The sequence below is a fragment of the Lemur catta genome, chromosome 1 (genome assembly GCF_020740605.2).
Source record: "Lemur catta isolate mLemCat1 chromosome 1, mLemCat1.pri, whole genome shotgun sequence".
NCBI lineage: Eukaryota > Metazoa > Chordata > Mammalia > Primates > Lemuridae > Lemur > Lemur catta.
Window position 1 is genome coordinate 195,277,105 of NC_059128.1, and position 27,284 is coordinate 195,304,388.

Below are 27,284 nucleotides of genomic sequence, written 5' to 3' on the forward strand. Positions count from 1 at the left end.
ACAATACACTAGTCACTGAAGAAAGATTTAGCCGTGTTCATTATCCTTATTTTCCCAATTTTATTTTGGCAAAAAACGGCTAGCATCATTTTAATAGAGACAAATGAACCAAAAAAGTCAGTGGAAAAGATACGAGAGGCATATATTTTCTGGCTTTTTCACATAATGAACCAAATTCTTGATTTTTTAATTTAGTGGCAGATGGGAAAATAATTTTCTCCTTAATAATATGTGTCAGAAGGTGGGGGGGCAGGGGGGTTGGGTATATTCACACCTAATGAGTGTGGTGTGCAGCATCTGGGGAATGGACACGCTTGAAGCTCTGACTCGGGTGGGGCAAAGGCAATATATGTAACCTAAACATTTGTACCCCCTAGGGCATTATTGTTAGCTTATCTTTTTAATGGCACAACAATACCATTCTTAGAATATGGTGCTTTTTAAAAAGAATATAATGCTACTTTAGAATATAATGGCTATGCTCTTCTGCTGTATTAGCTCAGTTAACAAGAGAAAAATAAAAGATATTTCTATATTGTACTTCATGAAGGTAATCTCAATATACAAGAAATGTATAGTTTCTTGTAAGCAAAATTGCTATAGAGGCATAACTGTGCTATAAAATATAGTTTCTGTTTATTTACTTATTTTTTATTTCAGCATATTATGGGGATACAAATGTTTAGGTTACATATATTGTTCTTGCCCCATCCAAGTCAGAGCTTTAAAAGTGTCCATCCCCTGGACGGTGCCCAGAGCACCCATTAGGTGTGAATATACCCATCCCCTCCTCCCCCTCCCATCTCCCGACACCCAATGAATGTTACTACTATATGTGCACTTAAGTGTTGATCAGTTAAAACCAATTTGATGGTGAGTATATGTGGTTCTTGTTTTTCCATTCTTGTAATACTACACTTACAATGGGTTCCAGCTCTATCCAAGATAATACAAGAGGTGCTAGATCACCATTGTTTTTTGTGGCTGAGTAGAACTCCATGATATACGTATATCACATTTTATTATTTACTTAACACAAAAAGCATATTTAGATATTGTTTTAAAACTATTGGCTTAAAATAATGCACAGCATCAATTACAAAAAGAGAAACATAAGTATTGCTAAAGAAAAAGGGAAAATCATAAGAATAACATTGTCTAATAATCCAGAGAATCAGTATAGGAATGAAGAAATGATGTGTTACATTTCAGTGATATAAAATAGGAATTCAGTGAGAATTGAACTGTTTTTAAGAGAAATGGTCAAGTAGTATTTAAAAGTGACTAAAATTAATTAATCTGACTTTTTAATTTGTTTGCCACCAACTTGAGGAAATATAAGAGGTTTTGGGTAAATTTCATGGCAAATTTAAGGCCCACATTCATGGGGAGACCCATAGAGAGTTTAAGGACATTTGTGTGTGCCAAATCTGCAGCTGTGTTCCACTAGGAGTGATATTCCAATATGAAGGCTGGACTCCTTAGAATCTTATAAGTGTGTGTGTGTGTATTTGTGTGTACTATTAGATTTCTTTTTCTAAGACACACAGTCTATGTAAATGCCCTTACCTTTGAGGGGAATTTGTCGTAAGTAGCTGTTAGGCATAAAACTATGCTTAGGACTACAGAAAATGTAAAAGTCCTTCTAAGATTTAGGTAAAACCTAGGGTATCACTTACTCCTCCTTTAAATGAAAAGGTTTGTGCTTATACTGTGCTGTTGTTTTGAACAAAGGTATTTACATTTAAAGACTTTAAAAGAGATTTATGAACACTTTATTTTTTTTCACTTAGCTCCTCAGGTCAAAACACAAGTAGTCCAGAGATTTGTCCGTCTAATTCATCGTACTACTCCAATGCAAGTAAAGCCCACACTCGGTCAGCTCTGTCAAGGAGCAGAAGAACATTTCATCCACGTTTGGACTCTGGAATATCATCCCTGGTAAATATTTTTAATTAGCCCTTTACCTAATGATAAATTTATCAAATGTACTTTATCTTATATTTAACATTTTAAAATAAATATGTGAGCTTTTTAAACCTACCCCTGTAATTGTGGGGGGAGGGGGCAATGAAAGGTTGATACTCTCAGTCCCAATCCAGAGAGGAAAAAAAAATGTTAGGGAGAAGGAAGGAAGACCAAAGAAGGAGAAAATGAGTAGGAAAGATAAAGACCACAGAAACCAAAATGACATCTCTTCCTTTCTCCTGCTGAGTTTAAATTTTGTCTCTTAGTCTAAGATTTATTTTCCTTTCTTTATGGAATGTTCTTTGTCCACAAGATAAAAATTTTTTTTTCTGAAAGTGACCACTTCTAAGACATTTTCTCTAACCCATCTCAGTAGAATAGTGCATGCCTTTCCTTCCTTCCCTTCATTCCTATTTTCTCCACCTATTCCATTGGATTAAGATGAGCTATTCATATGTTTGCCTCTCACATTATAAAAAATTATTTTTTCAAGCATAGTTATCATATTTTATTCAACTTTGTGTCCCCAATGCCCAAGAGAGTACCTGACACATAACAGTGGTACAATACATATTTTTGAATAAATGAATAAAATGAAATGAAGCATACTAGCTTCAAAAAATATTTGTTGAATCAATGGATTAATCAACTGGTCCATCAGAATTACCAAGGGAAAAAGAACAGGGCAACACAAAAATAGTCACTATTCCTTTAGGAAGAAACAACAGTCACACACCTGTACCACATTGACAACCTGACACAGAAATAAACAAAAACATGCAACAGCTCATTTTCCTACAATGTCAGAAGTTCCAAAATCTACCACTTAACTCCTTTAAAAAACAAACAAGTTTTTGTACAAAATTAGATGTCAGGTAAAAAAAAATGAAAACCTTCCTTTCAAATAGAGCTTGAGCTTAGATTATTTTTTTCCCCACATGAGCCTCATCAAATAGCACAAAGAAGCAATGGGTGTGGCAACCCCATGGAATTTAACCTATAAGAAATTTTTATTCTGTGATATAAGCAAGAAAGAAAAAAAATTCCAAAAGCAGATAACATGTTGGAAAAGAAGCTTCCGTAAACATGTAATAAACCAGAATATTTTGGGGGCTATGTCCTTAATACTGCAGTCCCCCCAGGCTGTGGACCAGTACCAGTTGGTGGCCTGTTAGGAATGGGGTTGCACAGCAGGGGATGAGCAGGTGGCCCAGTGGGCCAAGCTTCATTTGTATTTACAGCTACTCCCCATTGCTGGCATCAATGCATAAGCTCCACTTCCCATTAGATCAGTGGTGACATTGGATTCTCATAGGAGCACGAACCCTACTGTAAACTGTGCATGGGAGGGATCTAGGTAGTGCACCCCTTATGAGAATCTAATGCCTGATGATCTGAGGCGGTGATGCTAGCACTGGGGAGTGGCTGCAAATACAGATTATCATTAGCAGAGATTTGACTGCAATGAATGTAATGTGCTTGAATCATCCCAAAACCATCCCCAGCATTTGTGGAAATGTTGTCTTCAATGAAACTGGTCCCTGGTGCCAAAAAGCTTGGGGACTGCTGCCTTAATCACCTAAAATATGTTTGTGTTCATTGTTGTTTTTTTTTTAAAGAATAGTTCAAAAGGATGAGCTAATTCCTTGAAAGCACATTAGCAAATCCTCAGAATATCTCAAAGAATTGCTGAAGCAGTAATTAACTTTTTGTGTTACTGTTAATAAGGCAGAGAACTTCTGTTACTAGTTCTATTTCTTAAATGAAGGTATTGGGATATTTGCTGAACAACCAAGGTGATTCAATGAATCAGTAATGAAGCTAAAAGATCAAAGTTAATTTATTATTAAAAAGTCACCTCTTCCTCTTATGTTGGAAGAGTTTTTTCCAGATTCTGCTGTACAGAATGTAGAGTGCCATGTGTTGCTCCAAGAAGAAAAGTTTGTATGGGCCGGGCTCAGTGGCTCACGCTTGTAATCCTAGCACTTGGGAGGCTGAGGTGGGTGGATCGTTTGAGCTCAGGAGTTCGAGACCAGCCTGAGCAAGAGCGAGACCCCATCTCTACTAAAAATAGAAAGAAATTATATGGGCAACTAAATATATATAGAAAAAATTAGCCGGGCATGGTGGCACATGCCTGTATCCCAGCTACTCGGGAGGCTGAGGCAGGAGGATTGCTTGAGCCCAGGAGTTTGAGGTTGCTGTGAGCTAGGATGATGCCACGGCACTCTAGCCCAGGAAACAGAGCGAGACTCTGTCTCAAAAAAAAAAAAAAAAAAAGTTTGTATGGTTTAAAAGCTGGAGGAAACACTTCCTAGTATAGACTTACAATCAATGTATATTAATATATTAAAAATTCTGAGAAATATGGTAGTAAAGAGAAATGCTTAACTTGGTTTAATCCAGAGTCCTATAAGCTTGTTTAATGGTGGAAAAGTTCTTTGTGTTTGAATTATTACAAAAATTTATAGCTCAAGCTAAGCATAAAATATGCGAAATGCTGCTCAGTTAGAACACAGTGCTCCAAATACTTTAACGACATTTTTTAAACCAAATATTCTGGGTTTGTTTGTACATATGTATAACACTGGTTAACAGAAGAATGAACCAATGTAAAAGTATTTAACATAATATTTTTTCAAGTAATATGCCTTTTGTTTGTGTTAACTTTGAAATGATCATAAGTTATATAAAATACTGGGAATTTTGATTGACTATAACCTCAATATTAATAAATAATATAAAATTGCCCCAAATGTGATCTTGGCATGCATTCTTTTCAGTAATATCCTTTCCAGAACAAGGAAGATGGCCATACTGAGATATTTCATTTGATGCTGGCTATATATATATATTTTTTTTTTCAGCTCATCATGGGGGTACATAAGTTCAGGTTATATACATTGTCCATGTCCCGCCCATGCCCCTGAGTCAGAGCCTCAAGCGCGTCCATTCTCCAGACAGTGCGCCTGGCACTCACCATGTAGTCATACCTCCATCCCCTCCCGCCCCACCCCCAACCTCCCCGAGTTAGCACCTTCAAGCATGACCATTCCCCAGAGGGTGTGCAACGCACTCGTCATGTAGGCATACACCCATCCCCTCCCCCACCCCCCATCTCAGTCTGATATCCAATTGGTATCCTTCCCCGATGTGCTTTTAGGTGATGATCAGGGAAACCAGTTTTCTGGTGAGTACGTGTGATGCTTGGTTTTCCATTCTTTGAATACTTCACTTAATATAATGGGTTCCAGTTCTCTCCAGGAGAACCAAAGAGATGTCGTATCATTGTTATTTCTTATAGCTGAGTAGTACTCCATGGTATACATATACCACAGTTTAGATGCTGACTATACATTTTAAGAGCAGTGTTAATAAATTGGAACTCTTCCCAAGGATAACTACCAGAATATTTAATAATTTATAAACTATGATCTGTGAGTAACAACTAAATGATTTAGGAAGAAGATGACAACTGTTATCAAACATTTAAAAAAGAGTAATCACATGTGGAGGGATTCTTCTGTGTGGCCTCAAAAGGGCAGAACTTGTACAATTGGAGCAAGTTAGAGGGTGATGAAGAGATCTTAAAAAATTAGAATTGTTCTAAAATGAAAAGAGTTTCTTATGAGATACTCAATAAATATTAAAGGATGATTTATCAGAGCTGGTGGAAAGTGGATTCACTAATGGGTACATGTATTTATTCACACTGTCATTTACCATCAAACATAAATCAGTTGCAGGTGTTGGGGATGCAAAGTTGAATAAGAATACATAATTTAGATTGGACTAAGATGACTTCCACGAGCACATCATGAGATACTTGGAGTTTGATTTGGATAAATTTTTGGCATAGATTTGCATTATTTTACACACAGAAGTAAATGAATTATATGTTGCCAGATGATATTTCTCTTCTCTCTTATTTTAAAGCTTCCATCAGATTCTTGTAAGTACCTCACTTGGCACAAGGTAGAACAACATGACATTCAAGGAAGTCAACTGCGTTGCCCAAGAGTAAGAGAAGGTAAAAGAATGAGTGTGTATATTCTATGTGTATATTCTATATGTACATGCCCTGAGTAGAATTTTTGTGAATTAAAAGATATTACTAGAAGAAAAAATATATTATTTGAAGATAAAAAATTTCCTTTTATAGGACCATAGAATTGTTGATATAGGGAAGCCACCTTTAAAAGCATATTGTTATAACGGAATATATAAATAATTAATGTTCAGTATTAAATATTGGAAAAAAATAGAAAGGTAAAGAAGAATCTGTAAACCAACTATACAGAAATAACTACTGTGACTTTTATTTCCATTTAGTCTTTTATTGTAAACCATATATAATGTACTTTTTTATGTATAATTTTGTTTCTTGAGTTTTTTCACTTAATGTGAGTGATATTGTATTTCTTTCATGCCATTAATGGTTACCCAAAAATACTTTTAAAGGTTGCACAGTTTTCCATCATATGACTACCATTATATGTTTTTAACAATGATCCTTGTTGGAAATTTAGTTTATTTACTATTTTCATGATCATGAATAACACTATTACTTCAATTGATGACTTTAAGTTGATTTAATCCTATATTGTTCTTCCAAAAGGGTCAGAAGAACATCTAAATGTGTTAGGGTTGTCCAGAGAAATGGAACCAACAGGATATATCTATCTATACCTATATCTATCTATATATTGTGAGAGAGATAGATTTACTGTAGGAATAATGTGATTATGGAGACTGAGAAGGCCTATGATACGCTGTCTGCAAGCTAAAGAATTAGGGAAGGCAGTGGTGTAATTCAGCTCCCCTGATTCTCAGACCTTCAGACTCAGACTGAAGGCTGAAGGCCTGAAAACCAGGGGTGAGGGGTGGTTGGACAGTCCCAAGGTCCAAAGGCCGGAGAACCTGGAGTACTGATGTCCAAGGACAGGAAAGATGGATGTCCCAGCTCCAAAAGAGAGAGTGAATTCATCCTTTCTCTACCTTCCTGTTCTGTGAGGGCCCTCAGTGGATGGGATAATATCCACCCGCATTGGTGAGGGCAAATCTTTACTCAGCCTGCTGATTCAAACGCTAATCTCTCCTACAAATACCTTCATAGACGTGACAGTGCATTTTAGATGTCAACCTGGGTGAATTAGGGATAAACTGGTAAAGTATTATTTTAGGGTATGTCTGTGAAGATGTTTCTAGAAGTTAATACCCTCAGAGATACCCAGAAGTAATGTTTTACCAGTTATCTGTCTATCCCTTAATTGAGTCAAGTTGACACCTAAAATTAACCATCACACTAAATAAACCAGGTAGTCTCATTTCATATTTTCACACAGCATTTTAAATTTTGTAGAATAGTAAATTATGTTTTGCTATTACTTTTTTAGGCTATCAGATTTTTCAAGTGTACTAGTATGACAGTATGAAGAACTGTTATCAGTAGTCTTTGATATACATGGTATTTGATTTCAATATGCAGTTTTCAATAGACTATAAATTCTGTAAGAATAGGGACCATGCATTTCTCACATCTTTTCTGCATTCCCATAAGCCAACAAAATAATATTAGATATAATTCCCATTTCAGTAAGTGTTTAGTCTTTATAGAACATCAAATATCTTGGCTATCTTCTATCTGCGTTTACAAACTTGCAGTAATATTTTATATTGTACTACTGATTTAGAAAAAGTGGCTTGAGATATATTTATCTGATCATTTCCCCCTCTCAGTGGCATTACTTTACCCATATGATGCCTGTCTTCTTTCATTCAAACTTAGTTGACAAGGGAAAAGAGACTGAAAAGCATCATTTTCTCAAACAGTAAAATATGTTCTTATACTTTAACTCTATCAACTCCATATGCAGCTAAGCACTGACTCCTATTTTTTAAATGTGAGTAGATAGTATTACTAGGGATGAATTAGATTTGTTCTTTGAGGACCTTAGAGAGAATACTTTTTTAAAGAGTAAGAAATTGTGGGGAATTAGGAAGGAGGGAGACCAGAGGAAGGGGCTGAGTGTGTCACATGGGTAAGGAGTCCTCTAGCAAAAGGAAGAGAAAGCCATGCCATAGGCTGAAGTGGGCAGTATTCAATTTGGTTCTTCAACTTTACTGTGTGGAGAAATCACCTTGAGTATATAAAACTGCAGATGCCCAGGCCCTACTTCCAAAGAATCTGATGTAGTTATTAATAGCATGTGGTAGGGTCCTGAAATCTACATTTGTTAAAAATTACCAGAGGAAATTCTGTTGCAGATCTTCTGAGGGCCCTACTACAAGAAATACTGGTTTAAGAGGTTTGAGGAGAGGGAGAGAAGGAAGAAATTTGAAGAGAAAGTGAAAAGATTGACAAAGTAAGGATGTTGGCAGGTGTGTGTAAGAGGGTATGGTTGATGATTGTGGCAGCCATACTAAGGCAAAAAGAGATTGTATTCTGAGTACAAGGTGAGGGTGGAGGCTTAGGGAGAACTGCAGAACTTTAGAAATTGGAGGGGATGACGAGGGAATAGAATGCGAGAGTAAACTGAAAATGAGCTCATACAAAAAGGGTCCAGAGGTCTCCCTCCCTCTGTAACTTCAGTGGCCAAGTTATGTGCTGAGGTCATCACTCAGCAAAACCAATCCCGCATGACGACCGCGGTGGCCATTCATGCAGAGGACATCATTGCTGTGCAGAGATAAAGGCGCGTTTTCCTTCCACAGATCATTAACAGCACCCAGTCTCTCGTAAGTGACTAGTCATAAAAGGAACAGAGCATGATCTAGGAAATGGAAAACATTGGGAAAATCCCATTACCTCAAATCATGGAGAAAATAGATGTCTTTTCTTTATTGCTCTTAATTTTGTTTAAGTTTGCTTTGTGAGATGGAGAACAAGTGCTTTTCAAAAGCGTTCTGATAAGAATTACCCTCCTTGTAGATTAGATCCTCAAACGCCCATCAACGCTACTTCAGTTGATCTCAATTGCCTCAATTGTACATCCAGGGAGAGTTCATAAGAAAGGAAAGGTTATCTGATGTGTTATAAACAGCAATTACCCAAGGCTTTGATTGCCAGATCAAGACTGACTTTAACTTTTCCCAATAAAATGAAGCAAAAGAGTAAACTGTTGGCAGAATTCTTTGAAAGAATAGATTCTTTCTGTGTGAAAATACCACAGCAAGTTAATTCAGTGACTGCTGTTAGGAGTTACAAATCTAGTGAGGGGACAAAGAACAAACTCAGAGGTAGCAGTTGAAAGCCAACATCGCTGGGATGTCAGATATTCCAGACTATAGTTCAGCTGCTAAGATATACCTTCAATTACCAACCAAGTCTGAGTAAACAACAACAAAAAAAGCCAGTTTAATACAACTCCGCACAGTGGAAGTGACCTTCGGCCTCCAACTTCAAGGAAATCATTGAAAACTACTTTAAAAAGAAATAATTAAAAGAGCAGAGAGGATCAATAGCACTCAGACAAACAACAGGGCAGAGTTTAATAACTCTGGGGTATCTAGTGCACAGAGAAAGCTACCAAATTTGGGTGGGGGTTGAAAAACAATATAGCCTGAAGGTTTCTCTGGTCAATTAGGTTTTCCACTTCCATGATTTTTAACTCCAATCATCCTTATTGATGAAGAAGATCATTTCTTAACATGAAGATATTTTATTTGTAAATCTGTTATGATACCACCACATTCAAGGTCAAAGGATCTCCTCGGTGGCAATAGTATAGTCTATTATGAGAGAAATGCTTGAAAGGGCAGACTATACCTTGGCCCCCACCTACAGCTGGTGAAAGAACTGATGCTTGCATCAAAATAATGAAATATTGGACTCTTTCTCTTATTGCCTTCCCTAAACCCTTCACAAATGAACTCATTACTTTCCATCACAGTTCACAAAAGGAAACATGTCACAAAAGTGATCATGTCACAAAAGCCAAGTTTGTTTTTGATGTCTTCAATTTCCTTTTCCTGTGTTCTTTTACCTTTGAAATGAGGGAGTCATACATTCCAGAAAAACGGAGTAGAGAAAGTGCATGCAAAGGGTACCAGTATGACTTATAAATACAACGTGTTAGAGTTGTGGGGTTTGCTTTCAGGGGCCTGGCTGACATCATAACAGAGTAAAGTTTGCCTGGGGTAGCACAATAGAGAGTGCAGGGGCCTATGGCAATAAGAAAGCATATGCTGGTCTAAGAGTATTAGAAATCAGTATTTTTATAAAGCACTATGAATGCCAAACAAACATGTTTTGTCACTAAATTCAGCTCACATTGGGCTCTTGATTCAGGCCTTCCCCATACTTTTGTAGCTATGGAAAACTGAAGCTGAGGAAATTAAAATGAGTCCTCAGGAGTCACATAGTTACCTATATAACCCAACTCTAGACTTGAAACGGGACATTCTTTCCCTAACTCTGGAAATTTTGTACAACCTTATTTGAAGGATGATAAGGTTGGAAAATAGTGGGAAATGAGTTTAAAAATGTCAATTTCGGTAACAGTGTGGATGGCCTTGCTTGACAAGGTAGGATTTTCAGGCAAGAAGAAATTTCTGAAATGTTTTAAGCAGTGCGTCCTATGGTAAAAGCTGCGTTTGGGGATGGTTGGATGACAGCTTGTGTCATTTGTCTTGGAGGAAAGAAGATTATAAGCAAGGAGATCCAAGAGAAAGTAGTTACAGTTCAGGTAAGAAGACATAAGGACCTGGACATAGAAAAGGGTCAGATTCTCAAGGGGAAAACTGATAGGATGAGGTTGAACTGAACTGACAGACAAAAGAAAGAGAAAACCAGGAATTACTTTACAATCCCCTAAGAGGGAATTATATGAAGATTAAAGTCTCTATGCTAGTGATTTTTCTCACTTGTCTGGGCCAGAAATAATTTATGCAGTGTTAAAAATTAATTCTAAATGTTGATTTTTTTCCCTGCCATTAATAGACATAACTCTTCTCTCCTTTTAATTGCTCTAGAAATCATCAAATTATCTCTGAACCTCAAAATGTATGCCCAGAATTTAAGGTAGTCCAAAAAAGCACAGATATTTTATTTTTTAACTGTCACATTTTTCCTAGTGATGTGTTAGATTTAAAAAGAAATCTATATGTGAAAATTCAAGCTAAAGCTAACTCTCAGTCGTCTGTAGAAACCTAGATAGCAGATAGCATAAATATAATTTAAATTTAAATAATCTACAACCTTAATTTTTTTCTAACCATATTCACTTTCCACTTTTCGAAAAAGCAAAACAGATGAAAAAGAAATAACATTGCGGATTCATTTGCTGTTTCCTCTTTCTTGCATCACTCACCTCGCGATGAGAGGGCCTGGGCAGTAAGCCCGCCAGACACAGCCACAGGCTTCCTGCAGCCGGGGCAGAAATGAGGAAATCGAGTGGTTAGATATTTTGGTTAGATATTTAATAATCATCTCTTGATTATTATTGCCATGCCTATGAATCAGATTTATTAATAGTATTTTCAAATCAGAGGTTTAGCTCTATTTTGTGTAGAAGATATGAGAGGGAAGTTTTTCAGCAAATTTTAAGAATAATGATTTTCAACAATTAGGAAAAAGTCTGAGGTCCTTCTCTATCCCCACCCTCCCCCAACTGGGTTAGGCAAACAGGAGTGTGTTAAATCACATTTTGTTACTGCTCACACTATGTGGGTCAAGTCATGTTTTCCTGAATTCCAGTATCACGTGGAAGTTTCAGATGACTGGCCAAATACCAAGAGAAGATGTCAGTCCTGTCCCCCTAAATCTACTTCCAAGATCTCACCTTGCGACCTTTGCCTAGGCCCCTCTGAGGAAGAATTACTGTTCAGACAGGAAGAGTGTGCCTTGCCTCCAAGGAAAAGAGTTCTCGAAAAAAGCAAATGGGAAACATGGCTACAAGAAAACTGGGAGGACTGCAAGGTGAGAGCTTTAAAAAAAAAAAAAAAAAGCCTATTTTCCCCATTGATTAAATTATTACACCTTGTTTTTTTTTTTTTTTAAAAGGGTGATTACCAGCATAAATAGCAAAACTTTAAGCACCTCTTCAGAGCTTTCTCTAAAACTCATGGTGCTTGGGCTTCACCATTTATTTCTTTCCACCCTTCTATTCAACATGACTTGTTTCATATTTTCTAATCTTTATTTTAACCTAATATTGCTGAACTTTGGAAAAACATTAAAATTACTGAGAACAAAACTGTTCGTTTTAATAATAATAAATGTAAAATGTTGGATAATGACCCAAATCAATGAGTATATGATGCAATCTGTAATCCTTTGAATAATGCATCAGGGAAAAAGTTTTGACCAGCTGGTACAGCAAGCTTGGTCTAAATGGTGCTATCCTGGAGCAAATCAATTTTTTTCACTGCTGAAGGATATAGGTTGTGATTTCTTGGTGCTGAAGATCACCCAGCTGACTGAGCCACCAGTATTGATACAGCCCTTGCAATTAGTCAGCCTGACCACCACAAAGCTGTGGGGCTATGACTACTCAAGCTTCTAATACCAGTTGGATGCAGTCATGTTAGGCAGAGGACTGAAGATTTAGCGGGGAAAGACAAGTGTTGGTAGCAATAAAATAGTAAATCAACTTCTTCACAAAGTGGGGGATGCCAATATTTGTGTTTTTTGAAGTGATTGAATTATACTTGAAGATATTAGGAAGGCTTCATAAATGAACCTGAGTTTAAAAGCTCCTTGTTCGTATCTCAAGGTGGCTTCACTGACTTGTATGTGACAGAATTATAAAATTGGAGGATGGTAAGGGGTTTGAGAGAGAGTCTGGTCTAAATTCCTTCTTTTCAGAAAGGAAAAGGAAGTCCAGAAGGATAAATGATTTACCCAAAGTTAAACAATTTGTTAGTGGAAGACATTAAAATATAATACTGTGTCCCAGTATGGAGCTTTCTTTTCTTTTTAAATTGATTTTGAATTATTCATATATAATGAATGGATACATTCTACTCTTTAAAAATTTAAACGATACACCTAAGGCTTTGGCATCCACTGCCAGGACTTTCTTTAGAAGTGATCATTTTGGTGTATATATGCATTCATTCTTTATAGTGGCAATTTATACCATGGGTATACTGTCAAGGTCAATGGAGCCTTGCTAATAAACTATCATAGAAAACTTAATTGGCCTTTCAAAAACCACACTGTAAGAGAATGGCTAAATAAACCCTAAAGTATCATAGAAAAGTAAATTGGGAAGTAGTGGTAAATAAAAAAATATTCTCTAAGAAGGTGACATTTGGTTTATAGAGATATATATAATCTATTATTGTTTCTTAAGTTTTATTTTAAAGACCTTTTATACTTTTGGAAAATGAAACTTCAAGCATCAAAATTTATAACGTATAATGCCTAAAAATACTAAGACCTTAATAATCTTTCTAAAAAAGAGATATCTATATTTCCTTAAAAATAGTAAATTATTTGGCTTCAAAGTTTTAAAAAAGGAATTGTCATTCTATTTAATATTTTTCTTGATGGAAATTAATGCTAAAATATGGAAATTAAAAAGTTGACTTTTAGGAATGGAGTTTACAAGAGTAATGCTACCACTGAAAGTGGTTTTAATGTCTTTTACATCAAAGTTGACTGATGTTAAAAGTAAAAATAAAATATTCACTACCTTTGAAATATGTCAAGTCATTTTAAAATATGCATCCCTAGTTACTTTAAACAAAGTCATAGCTTTCACCTTTTTTCTTGACTTTGATTCTTTTTTCTTTTATTTATTTTTTTTTTGTAAATTTATTTTTTATTTATATATATTCATGGGATACATGTGCAATTTTGCTACATTGATGAATTGCATTGTGGTTAAGTCAGAGCCTTCAGTGCAAGAATCAGGGAATTACTGGAGCAAAACACACTGTACCCACCAAGCAACCTCCCTTCCTCAACCCCTCTTCACCCTCTGAGTCTCCATTGTCTGTCATTCTACACTCTGCTTCAATGTGTACACATTATTTAGCTACCACTTATAAGTGAGAACACGGTGGTATTTCTCTTTCTGTGCCTAAGTTGTTCCACTTAAGATAACAGCCTCCAGTTCTATTCATGTTGTTGCAAAAGACATGATTCCATTTTTTATGACTTAATAGTATTCCATTATATATATATGTATGTATATGTATATATGCCCCACCTTTCCTTTATCCAGTGTCTGTTGATGGACACTTAGGTTGACTCCATATTTTTGCCATTGTGAATAGTGCCGTGATAAACATACAAGGGTAGTTATCATTTTATATATTGATTTCATTTCCTTTAGAGAGATATGCAGCAGTGAGATTGCTGGATTGTAATACAATTTTATTTTTAGTTTTTTGAGAAATCTCCATACTGTTTTCCATAGAGGTTGCACTGATTTACAGTCCCACCAACAATGTATAAGAGTTCCCTTTTCTCCACATCCTCGCCAGTATCTGTTATTTTTTGTCTTTTTAATAATAGCTTGATTGGTGATAAGTGATATCACATTGTGGTTTTAATTTGTATTTCTCTGATGGTTAACATTTCACTGACAATGAACATGTTTTCATATGCTTATTGGCCATTTGTCTTGTTTTAAAAACGGTCTATTGCTTTTCTTAACCCAGTTTTTAATGCGATTATTGGGGTTTTTGTTCCTATTGTAGAGTTGATAGAATTCCTTGTAAATTCTGGATATTAGTCTTCTGTCAGAGGCATAGTTTGTGAATATTTTCTTACATTGTATAGATTGTCTGTTCACTCTGTTGATTATTTTTTTTGCTGTGCAGAAGTTTTGTAGTTTAATTAAGTCCCATTTGTCTATTTTTGCTTTTCTGCCTGTGCTTCTGAGGTCTTTGTCATGAATTCTTTGCCTAGACCAATGTTCGGAAGAGTTTTTCTTATATTTTCTTCTAGTATTTTTTATAGCTTCAGATCATAAATTTAAGTCTTTAATCCATCTTGAGTTGATTTTTGTATATGGTAAGAGATAGGGGCCCAGTTTCATTCTCCTACTTATGGCAATCCAATATTCCCAGCACCATTTATTGAAAAGGGTGTCCTTTCCCCAGTGTATGTTCTTGTCAACTTTGTCAAAGATCAGTGACTGTATGTGGCTTTATTTCTGAGTTTTCTATTCTGTTGCATTGATCTATGTGTCTATTTTTATACAAGTACCATGCTGGTTTGGTTACTAATGCCTTATAGTATAATTTGAAGTCAGGCGATGTGATCCTTTCAGCTTTGGTTTTCTTGCTCAAAATTGTTTTGGCTATTTGGGCCCTTTTTTTGGTTACATTTGAACTTCAGAATTATTTTTTCCAATTCTGCAAAAAAATGAGATTGGTATTTTGATAGGGATTACATTGAACCTGTAGATTGCTTTGGACAATATGGTCATTTTAAAGATATTAATTCTTCCAATTCATGAACATGAGATATTTTTCCATTTGTTGTTGTCATCTGTATTTTTTCCATCAGTGTTTTGTAGTTTTACTTGTAGAGCTCTTCTTCCTCCTTGATTAGAAATATTCCTAGGTATTTTAGTTTTATTTGTAATTATGTAAATGGGATTGCCTTCTTGATTTGGTTCTTGGGTAGATTGTTACTGGTGTATAGAAACACTACTGATTTCTATATATTTTGTGTCCTGAAACTTTACTGAATTGAGCTTTTTGGTGGAATATTTAGAGTTTTCTAGATCTAAGATCATATCATCAGTGAACAGGCATAATTTTACTTCCTCTTTTCCAATTCGGATACCTTTTATTTTTTTCTCTTCCCTGATTGCTCTGGCTATGACTTCCAGTATTATGTTCAATAAAAGTTTTGAAACTGGGCATCTTTTTCTTGTTCCAGTTCTTACAGGGAATCATTTCAACTTTTCCCCATTCAGTATGATATTGGCTGTGGATTTGGCATATATAGCCTTTCTTATTTTGAGATATGTTCCTTCTATGCCTAGTTTCTTGAGAATTTTTATCACGAAGGGATGATGAATTTTACCAAATGCTTTTTCTGCATCTATTGAGATGATCATATGGTTTTTGTTCTTACTTCTGTTTATGTGATATATCACATGTATTGACTTGCTTATATTGAGCCTTCCTTGCATTTCTGGTATAAAACCGCCTATAATGTGCTAGGATTCTATCAAATTGGATTCTATTTGCTTCTATTTGCTAGTATTTTGTTGAGGATTTGTGCATATATGTTAATCAGAGACATTTGCCTGTAGTTTTCTTTTTTGGTTGTCCTTGTCTGGTTTTGGTAACAGGGTGATTCTGGCATCATAGAATGAGTTAGGGAGAATTTTCTTTTCCTCACATTTTTGGAACAGTTTCGGGATTGCTATTAGTACTTCTTTGTATGTGTAGTAAAATTCAGCTGTGAATCCATCTGGTCCTGAGCTTTCTTCTGTTGGGAGATTTTTTATTACTGATTTAATCTCGCTACTCATTATAGCTCTGCTCAGGAGTTCTATTTCTTCCTTGTTCAATCTCAAGGGGGTATATGTTTCTAGGAATTTATCCATTTTCTCTAGGTTTTCTAGTTTGTGAACATATAGTTGTCCATAATAGTCTCTGATGATTGATTGTATTTCTGTAGTATCCGTTGTAACATCTCCTTTTTGATTTCTGATTTTGTTTATTTGGTTCTTCTCTGTTCTTTTCTTGGTTAGTCTAACTAGTCATTTATGAATTTTATTTATCTTTTTGAGGAACCAACTTTTAATTTTGTTGATACTTTATATTGGTTTTTGTTGTTGTTGTTATACTCTATTTCATGTAGTTTTGCTATAATCTTTATTTCTTTTTTTCTGTTAACTTTCGATTTGGTTTGTTCTTTTTTTTCTAGTTCCTTGAGGTGTGATATTAAGTAGTTAACTTGTGATATTTCTACTCTTTTGCTATAGGCATTCAATGCTATAAACTTTCTTATTAGCATTGCTTTTGCTATATCCCAGAGGTTTTGGTATGTTATGTTTTCATTTTTATTCTTTTCAAAAATTTTAAAAATTTCCATCTTAATTTATTTGTTGACCAAGTGATCATTCAGGGGCATGTTATTTAATTTCTATATATTTGTATAGTTTTGAGATTTTCTCTTTGTATTGATTTCTAGCTTTATTCCACTGTAGTCTAAGAAGATACTTGATGTGATTTAGATTTTAAAAAATTTGTTAAGATTTGTTTTGTGGCCTAACATGTGGTCTATCTTGAAGAACATTCCTTGTGTTGAAAAGAATGTGTATTCTGATTCTGTAGTTATTGAGCAGAATGTTCTGTAAATGTCTGAAGTCATTTTGTCTAGTCCAAATTAAGTCCAATATTTCTGAGATTTTCTGTCTCAATAATCTGTCTAGTGCTGTGAGTGGGATGTTGAAGTCCTCCACTATTATTGTATTATTGTTTGTCTCTTCTTTAGGTCTAGTCATATTTGTTTTCTGAATCTAGGTGCTCCAATGTTGGGTACATATATACTAACGATTGTTATATCCTCTTGCTGAATTGATCACTTTATTGTTATGTAATGATCCTCTTTGTCTTTTTTTACTGTTTTCGGTTTAAAGTCTGTTTTATCTGATTTAAGTATAGCTACTCCTTGATTTTGGTTTCCATTTATGTTGACTATCTTTTTCTATGCTTTTACTTTTAGTAATGAGTGGAAAAAGATATTTCAGTATATGTATCTTTACAGGTAAGGTGAGTTTCTTGTAAGAGCATATAGTTGGATCATGTTTTTTCTATCTATCCTAACAATCTGTATCTTTTAAGTGGAGCATTTAATACATTTATGTTCAAAGTTAATATTGATATGTGAGGCTTTGTTTCTGTTATATTGTTAATTATTTTCTAGTTGTTTTATAAATTCGTTGTTTCTTTATTTTTCTCTGTCTTTTTGTCTTTGTGGTTTGATGAACTTCTGCCATGTTGTCATTTGATTCTTTTCTTTTCCTTGTTTGTGTGATTGTTCTGTAAGATTTGCGAGTTTATGTTTTCATGATGGTGAATACTGACCTTTTGTTTCCATGTTTAAGATCCCTTTGAGCATTTCCTGTAGGGTTGATCTAGTGGTGATGAATTCTCTCAGCATTTGCTTATCTGGGAAAGACTATTTCTTCTTCACTTATGAAGCTTATTCTGACAGGATATAAAATTCTTGACTGACAGTTTTTTTTTCTTTCAACACTTTGAAAATGCCATCCCATTCTTTTCTAGCCTGTACAGTTTCTGCTGAGATGCCCACTGTTTGTCTGATGGGGTTTCCTTTGTAGGCGACTGGATGCCTTTATCTTGCTAATTTAAAAATTATTTTTCACTTTGACTTTAGACATTCTGATTATAATATGCTGTGGTGAAGTCCTTTCTGAAATGTAATTGCTTGGGGATCATTGGGCCTCCTGTATCCAGATGTCTAACACTCTTGCTAGACTTGGGATGTTTTTACTGATTATTTCCTTCAATGGGTTTTCTGAACTTCTTAAATCTTTCTTACTCCTTGGGAATATCGATAATGCATGTGTTTATTTAGTTTATGTAGTCCCAGCCATCTTGACAGCTTTGATGTATTTCCATCAATGAATATTTTAGTTCCAGATTTTCCATTTATTTTGTCTTGCTTTGTTTTTAAGATATCTATCTCCTTGTAAATTTTTCATTTATATCCTGAATTGATTTTCTGATTTCTTAGTATTGGTTCTCAGATTTCTTTTGCATCTCTTTGAGCTTCTTTAAAACAACATTTTGAATTCTTTATATGGCATTTTGAGGAATTATTTTTGATGGGATCCATTGCTGAACAATTGCGGTCCTTTGCTGGTGTCATATTTCCTTGCTTTTTTATGTTTCCTGTGTATTTCCATTGATATCTGTGCATCTGGTATAGCAGCTGCTTGCTCCAATTTTTTTTTGAAATTGATTTCATAAGGAAGAATTTTTTCCTGAAGATGTATATGTGTTGTTGGTTGAGTAGGACACTTTGGCTTTGATTTTGGGTGCCTGCAGTAGTGTGATCTTTGCATGATTTCTTTGGCAGGGTCGGTGGTATCTGTAATTTCCTCAGTGACTTAAGGTGTAGTTATTAGTTGAGGCTGTGGTGAAGTTTTGCTGGGGACTTGGACACCACATGAGCCAGTCTTCAGGCCCTGGTGGTGGCAGAAGTGAGCTCAATTTGCCTGTTTTTAGGCCTCAGAGCATCTTATGCTGGTACCTGTGTTAGTGGCTTCTGGAGGGCTGATTCTTGGATCTCCATGTGACTTGCTCAGATGCTAGTAGTGGAAGCAATGGGCTGAATGTGTGAGCAGGTTCTCAGGCTCCTGGGCAGCTGGTGTGATGTGGGTGGTGGAAGTAGTGGTGGTAGAGCCTCCCAGTGGGACACAAGTGGTCCATGTTGGTGTTGTTGGTAGCTTCGATAGATCGGACAGGCTAGTTCCAGTCCCATAGCTACCCCATAGCAGGGCAATGGATATTGTCCTAAGGATGTGTAGGAGAGCTTGGTCTCCCCTGTCTTCCCTAGCTGGGTGGTGGCTGCAGCTGCATAAGCTCACACTTGGCCTGAAGGCAGGATGCAGCCCAACATTAAACTCTCAAAATGGTGCCTTGGCCCTGCTACCGGGGAGGGTGGGGCCACTCCTAGGCAAGCAGCATGGGTAAGAAGCTGTGGAGAGTGTGGTCCTTTCATATTTCAGTCTTAACAGCAGCCTGCATCAGGGTGGTGGGTACCTTCCCAGGAGGGTGTAGGAACACCTGATTTTCCCTCTCCCTCCTCGAAGTAGTGAAGCAGCAGCAGCCACATCTGTAGATCCTTGGTTTCTGGTCTCTCAGATGGCACCCAGCTGAAGATGCTGTAGTCTCAGATGCCTGTGGGATTCCATGTGGGTCCCCTTTCTGGAACAACATCTCTGTGCAATCTCTAGGTAGCTTCCTATGTCAACCCCAGGCCCTGCATGGATTGAGGTAGTCTCATGTAGCCAAGATTGTAGAATGTGTTTCAGAGTGTGGGGCCTTGGGATTTTCTCTCTTACTGTTTCCCCATGTCCATAGCTTCTTCAGGCTCTCAGACAGTTTCCTGGTTGGTAAGCCGCTTTGAACCCTCTGCTTACTTACTTTTGGGCTTCCTGTCAGTTCTCTAGTGAATCCTAGCATTCTTCCCGAGACAATCTGTTCAAAATGCACTTATTATTTGCTTAATATTCTGGTTCTTCTCCATGGAGAAGGCACATATTACCTGGGTCTATTTAGCCATCTTCAGTTTTCATCTTCTTAGTGATGTTATCTTACTCTGAAATTTTTATAAATGTGATTGCTGAGTATTTCCAAGTGAGCCTAATGACAACTGATCATTCAAAGCAGTTATTTTCAAACAGAAGTTTATCCTCTCCATTCTGTACCCCTAGACAATTTCAGAATCTGTTTGAGAACCCTGTCCTTCTTGAGAGGATTCTCCTTTGAGAATCCTGTCCATCCACTCTCCAACCTTCAAAACCCTACATGCCACTCAGTAACTCTGATCAAGATCTTCACTCTCCCTACCTTGAGAATCACTGCAAGATAATTATGAATGTTTGAATGTCTGAGTATTCTGGAGGACAAAAAAGGGATGAAAACTACTGGTTTGAATAATATATAAAACATATTTTCAGTTAATAAATACTTTTAAAAGTCAATAAAAAATTTACTTTTTCTTTTTGTTTTTACTTCAGAATTTGAACATTTCATTTCAGGACTTGGGGGATGCTTATCAAGTTGAAAATTTTAACAGAATTCTTAGAAGACTAATCCGAGTTGAAACCCTCTGGTTAGTGGATAATTCCCTGGTGGATTTAAGTGCCATAAGATTGCCAAGGTACCTGCTTCCCAGCATGTCTCATTACCGGGTTACAGTTAATTCTTTGGTATTTGGATACATGTGACCATTGTTTATACCTATTGTGCCTTACCTTGTGTAGTCAGGTCTTAAGGTTGATACTTTGTACTAAAGTGGCACATATGGCAAGACAAAAAGAGAAACGTATATCAAAATATCATACTTAGAGGGAAAAAAATCTATTGCTTTCCAAATTACACCAATTTTAGGAGACTAATTTGTAATCATAGATCCATATGAGCAAAAAAGTTCACCATTTTCCTTGTGTTATAAACTAGAAAATGCAGCTATATTACATATCCATTATAGTTGTAAGATAGTAATTCTTAATTAGTCATGTTTATTGAACATCTATGGGAAAAGACTCTACAGGTAGCTGACAAGAGTTGGCCTGTCAGGGTTACATTTTAATATAGGGGTGGAGGTTAGCAATCAGATTAGTGATTACTTTGGCTTTTTAAAATAACTAATTTAAATAAATGAAAAATTTTAAAATTTATATTATAGACCTTTTGGTCTCCCAAGGATACCAAACTCCTATTGTTAAAAATAATATGTTTCTTTGCTCAGGATTGCTTGAGAACCCTTTTTGTAGAGAGCTGCTATCTACTTCACCAGGCAGAATGAATGGGTAGGTAGAGTGAGCTTTTGTAACAATGAAAGGGGAAGAGAGAAGGAGAGAATTAGGATGTAAAGGAAATCGAGCATCCACAAAAAGAAGGGTAATTTGTAGAGTAGGTTAAGGTACATCCCTGGGCCTAGGCTGAGATGAGGCCACAGGAAGAGACCATTACAGCTGCCTACAAGAGGGAAACAGTCTGCAGCCAGAGGAAGTGCCAGGATATGCAATGTACCTGAGTGTCCCCACTTTCAGTCCTTTTCAAAGCCCTTTTGAAACTTTTGACACTCTCACATAGCATTTGAATTTACTTTGGCTTTTTTAAATAACTAATTTTAAAAATCTAAATAAAATTTTTCAAAGGAAACTTCACTGTTATAAATTTAAAAATCAATATCCCTGATGTTGATTTATTCACTAAATTTTTTTTGGCTAGATTCTCTTCTAGGTGCTGGGGATGTAACGGTGATACATTAGATATATTTTTCTAATATATATTTAAATAAACATTCACAAAATATTTTAATGATCACACATGTTCATAGTATACTTTAGAAACATTGGACTAGAAGATCATTTACTTGGAGTACTGGAATTTGACTTGATTGAGATCAGTAAATTTTCAAATCTTTATTATGTTATGAAAAAAAAACACAATCCCTAAAAGATTTGACCCAATTTCAATATTATCTAGATGCATTCTCTTGGTTTTTCTTTTCTTGAGAAATAAGATGTATAATATAAAATTATTCAATTGCAATTCAAACTTTACAACTGCCAAATCAATTTATCAAGGAAGAAAAAAGATTTGGTACATGTATATCCGCAGCCTCCTTCCCTTCTGCCCTAGAGAAGGTTGTGTCACTGCCCATCTGACTCGCCACCCTACTCACTGGGGCAATCTGGGGTGGGGTGAATCTGAGGGACTGAAAAGATAACAGGATATACATTGAAAAGTGAGAGCATGACTGATAAATGAGGAAAGCAGAGATTTAAGAGGATGGAGAGAGGGGCAGAGGGGAAGGAGCTGGCTTTTCAGTTAGAAACTATTATAGTACTAAAGTGTACTATAGTAGTATGTACTATATAGTACTAAAGACTATTTGAATACTGGAAATGAGCAGAAGTCAAAAGTTATCAGAGATATGATTAGGACTGTATAAATATACATATGGAGAGGGACTGAAAAGAAACAGGAAAATAAAAATAATAGATATAAAAAATTACAATGAAATATAGGTGAGTTCAAACTGAATTTGTTTTTCTAATGCCTCTGTGTTGCAGCTCTCTCTGTAGCACCATATTTACCATTAGCAATTATCATTTACCAAGTGTCTTTGTAAGGCCCAAAGCCTATGAATAAGTACCTTGTATTTCTTTCATGGTATTAAATTCTAATTTATACATAAAAGAATTTTTCCTTAAGGCAAGGTGTCAATGATGGACTTTGAATTATTTTCTCTATTTGTACAGTCTGATACAATTATGGTTTTAAGGCAAAAATATTGAGAAGCATTATCTATCAGAAAAATGTATTGAATTTAAATGCCAAACACACTTTTCTTCTCCTAAGGATACATTCTGATTTCCTTGTATATAAGATAAAGTTTTCTTCTGATTTAAAATGCTATTTTCTCAGTGTAGAATTTTTTAAGAATGAAAATGTAAAAGAAAAATAACTATAATTTTGCTACATAGAGGCAGTATTCTTCACAAGTTATTTTTTTCTATGTGTACATTTTTACATTGCTGAGATTAATATGTAGTTATCCATCCTTTCATTCAGGATATATTGAGAATCCACCAAAGGCCAAATACTGTGCCAGGTACCAAGCATATTCTTTGGAAAAGAAAACAGATTCCTTCACTCTGCAAGCTTATGGGCTCATGTATCCTGCTTATTTTCTCTTAATATTTTAATATAAACATTCTCTCTCTCTCTCTGTCTCTCTCTTTTGCAAACCACATTTCTAAAAAACATCATTGTTACTCTCTTAAAGGGTTATAGTCGAGGTGAGGCTGCTAGCCCTGTGTAAGAGTTGGTAGTTAACCGTCTTCTTTAGGAGATAAGTAACAAAGATATTTACATTTTGTGTCCAGCTGCAGAATTCTAAATATGAACAAAAACCATCTTACATCTTTCAAACAATTGCCAAAGATACCTCAGATACAGCATTTATCCTTGGCTGAAAACCACATTGAGACTCTGACTGGACTCTCCAGTTTACGGCACACTCCATTGGAATCTCTCATACTCAAGAGGAACCCCTGTGAGTTTCACCAAAATTACAGGAAACGGTAAGGCCTCAGATGCCTTAAGTCACCTTTTCCAATTCATTGAATATTATATTTGTAAGTGTATTTTAACATATTGTTCCCCTCTTGCTTAAATTCATTTAGCAAATATTTTACAGGATCTACATGTTGAACATTCCATGCTTCTAATCTCACCTAAAGAATTTTGAACCAATTTCTCTTTGTCTTTTTTTAATCTTTAATACACTCTTCTCTCTTGGTTAATTTATAGTTTCTGTACAGATTTTAGGCTCCTCTTGTAATGTGACTTCACACATACAGAGATATTTAATTTTAGACTTTCAAATTCCATACACTTTCTCCCATATGCATAATAGGTACTATGTCTTTTTAAAATTTTTTCTAAATATAGATTCCTATCAGGTTCTATGTCACAATCTTATAAATTGTTTACTGCCTTGTTTTATTTTCACTCCTTTGGGCCCCAAGGGCACCATTAGATGATTACAAAAAAAGTAATTGATTCAAAATCTACTCCAGTGATTGAAAGAGCTCAAAAACCTGCCAAGAAGAAACCATTTTTTATTACTTTGTCACTATTAAGAGTATTACTAATAATAATAGTGGAATCTAAACAACCTTAGAGTGTACGCCAAGTAATATGCCCACCTTTTTATCTCCCGCTAATCTAGTTCCCAGCACCACTCCTAGTGTACTTGTGGGAATTAAAAGGATAAAGACTAGCAATTAAATTCTACAACCTGTATTTGCCCCTATATGACTGCAGGTCATCTTACCTCTCAGTCAAATCTGTCATACAAAAGGTTAGATCATCTCTAGGGTCTATTCCTATGATTATATTCCTTCATCTACATCTATTTCAGTAGAAAACACAGTTCTCACCATTTTACTTTCTCACACTGCCATTTTCCCATGACGGTAACTATAATACATTCCAGAGGCCTATATAATGTTAGATTCTTCAACTCCTGATCTATAATAAAAAATTGTTAAAATGAAATTCTAATCTCTGTTGTTACATAAATCTCATTACTACAGTTTTCTTCCCTATGGCTATAGTCTGAAAGCAAAATTTCATGTCTGTGATAATAAATTCTCAAACCGCTTTTACATAACAGTGAAAACTAGCAGCATAGTTGCTATAATATTGAACTAATATTTAACCATAATAATGTTTTGAAGTTTAAAATTATATTTCCTACAGTCAGAGGAGGTTTAGCCGGACATTTCAACATCATTCATGAGAAAGCACATTCCTAGTCATGAGGATAATTTAATAGTATTGTATTTCAGTTTTGTTAATTTATATGTGGGATTTTATAAAACATTTTGGTCCCAACTCAAGTCACTTGCCTCCCTTCAAAGAATGCTTTACAACAATAGTATTAAGACTAATTGTCCAAAATCTGATATGCCCTGAGGTCATACTATAATTCTGTCTTTAAAATTCATGATGTGGTATAGAGTTATGTGGGAATAAGGGGTATAATGAAGTTCTTCTATTTTTCTGGCATTAACTCTATTGGATTGGGTCCAAGGTGGATATGTTCTGGCTTCCAAGCTATGAAAAACCAGGTTACATTGACTTAGGTAGAGCAGAGTTGCTTTGAACAGAAGGATGTGATCATTTTAAAGTATGAGGAAAGGATTTAACCATTCACCCATGCTAAGGAACTAAGCTGAAATTTGAAGTTCATCCAAATTTGGGTTTCATTACCCCGCCAAATCCATACTTTGAAGATTATAACAGCATTCATTTCATCACTATGTATCTGTGTTGAGGATTTGGGCCAGACCTTCAATCGACTCTTTGCACCATGTTCAGAATTATTTTAAGTGTAAGCTTTTCTTGATCATTGACACCTAAAATTGTGACTGTCTTTCCCTTCCTCCTTTGTTTCAGATCCTCCAATAAGAAGACAGCACAATTCAAAAGAGAAAGGACTTAATGATAGAGCTAATAGTGTAAGTCCCATTAGGTAGAAGGTGGCTCCATTCCTGGCACACCTACAGGCAAACTTCTCTACCATTCTTCAGGAGTCAATGTGATGTTAGTTCACTATAGCCTGACTTTTTAAAAATAAGCAGTGGCTAGGAGTTCCTGACAGCTAAGTCTGAACATTGACACCAGAACTTAGATTTTAATCTTTGCTCTGTTATCTACAGGCTTTATGATCTAGGATAAGTTATTTAAAATGGGGAATAAAACCCAGCCTGACAGGGTTATTGTGAAGAGTAAATGAGATAATTCGCAGAAAGCTTTTAATGCTAGGAAAATCATGCAGCCAATGGGAGCTGTCAAGGACGTCAGCATTATCATTAATTGATTTAGCACACCTGGTGAGAGGTTTCAGTGTCTTTCCTCTGGGCAAATTCAAATGCCATATATTTCCTCTGGCCTGAGCCCTCAGAATTCCCACATCTAAAAAGAAGTCCATTTGAAAGAAAATGCTGTTTTATTGCTCTACTGTGTATATGGCCACTGTTTAACTGGATTGACCTGAGGGATCTCTTCCTGAACATGGAAGTGACTCTTTAAATTTGAAATATGAGCTTCAAAAGTACTCTGTGTCAAGAGAAAATAACTCAGCACAATATTATTTCCCACCCCCTCTTTTATATTTCCCAGCCAGAATTCTTCTTTAACTCTTATTAACAACAGGCTTGCTTTACTTTTTCTCTCTATTTTTCTAAACTTTTAGCTTTATAACAGGCCCATATATCATGATCTCATTCTTTCTCTCATGGTTTTTTGGCTAAATCCACTCACTGATTTTTTTTTTCCTTATAGAATTTTGTAAAAACTGGAATGGAATTCTTTTATAAAAACAGATTGTATGTAGTCCTACCTCTCTTGTCAATACTTACCATTTGCTGAAAGATCTATTATATCCCTCAGAAGGCAAGCTACGGCAGGGTCATCAGCTCAATGAACACGAATGATATTTTAACTCCACTGTAAAGATAAAGAAAACAGAATAAAGTGATAGTCATTCATCTTTTGTAACAATAGACAATATCCATTCATTTATAAAGAGAGTAAGTGAAATAAAATGCTTTTGTGCAATATAGTTACTTTTTTTTTTTTTTTAACTTTTGCTTTAGAGTATTCTCCTGTTTGCCAAACTTAAAAATGCTGGATGGAATCTTGAAGCTACCAGAAGATTGTTCATCACCAGAAACCAATATTTTGTCAAAAATATGTATTGTATCCTAATACAATCTGTAAAGAAAAAAAAGCAATCAGCATTGTTGCTAAATGCTAATAAACACAGGAAATGCATAATTAAATATTGTAGTTTATTTTATGTATATAATCTTTCCGCCTTTCTAAATCAGGATAGGAAAGCATTTTTTTGTAAAGGACCAGATAGTAAATATTTTAGGCTTTGCGGGCCGTATGGTCTCTGTCACCCCTACTCATCTCTGCCATTGTAGTACAAAAACAGCCATAGATTGGGCCGGGCGTGGTGGCTCACGCCTGTAATCCTAGCACTCTGGAAGGCCAAGGTGGGTGGATCCTTTGAGCTCAGCAGTTCAAAACCAGCTAGAGCAAGAGTGAAACTC

General features: G+C 35.6%; 1 protein-coding gene across 1 annotated transcript in view; it reads left to right on the forward strand.

The window, feature by feature from the left end:
• Nucleotides 1-26,984, forward strand: part of LOC123641711 — a 32,029-nt gene extending 5,045 nt beyond the window's left edge. Inside the window, exons 2-8 of the mRNA XM_045556633.1 lie at nucleotides 1,794-1,941; nucleotides 5,905-5,998; nucleotides 11,769-11,887; nucleotides 20,658-20,800; nucleotides 23,541-23,738; nucleotides 25,621-25,682; nucleotides 26,823-26,984. Coding sequence (XP_045412589.1) covers nucleotides 1,794-1,941; nucleotides 5,905-5,998; nucleotides 11,769-11,887; nucleotides 20,658-20,800; nucleotides 23,541-23,738; nucleotides 25,621-25,666 — 748 coding nt within the window. The 3' untranslated portion in view covers nucleotides 25,667-25,682; nucleotides 26,823-26,984. The remainder of the gene's footprint in view (nucleotides 1-1,793; nucleotides 1,942-5,904; nucleotides 5,999-11,768; nucleotides 11,888-20,657; nucleotides 20,801-23,540; nucleotides 23,739-25,620; nucleotides 25,683-26,822) is intronic.
• The last annotated feature ends 300 nt before the right edge of the window (nucleotides 26,985-27,284 follow it).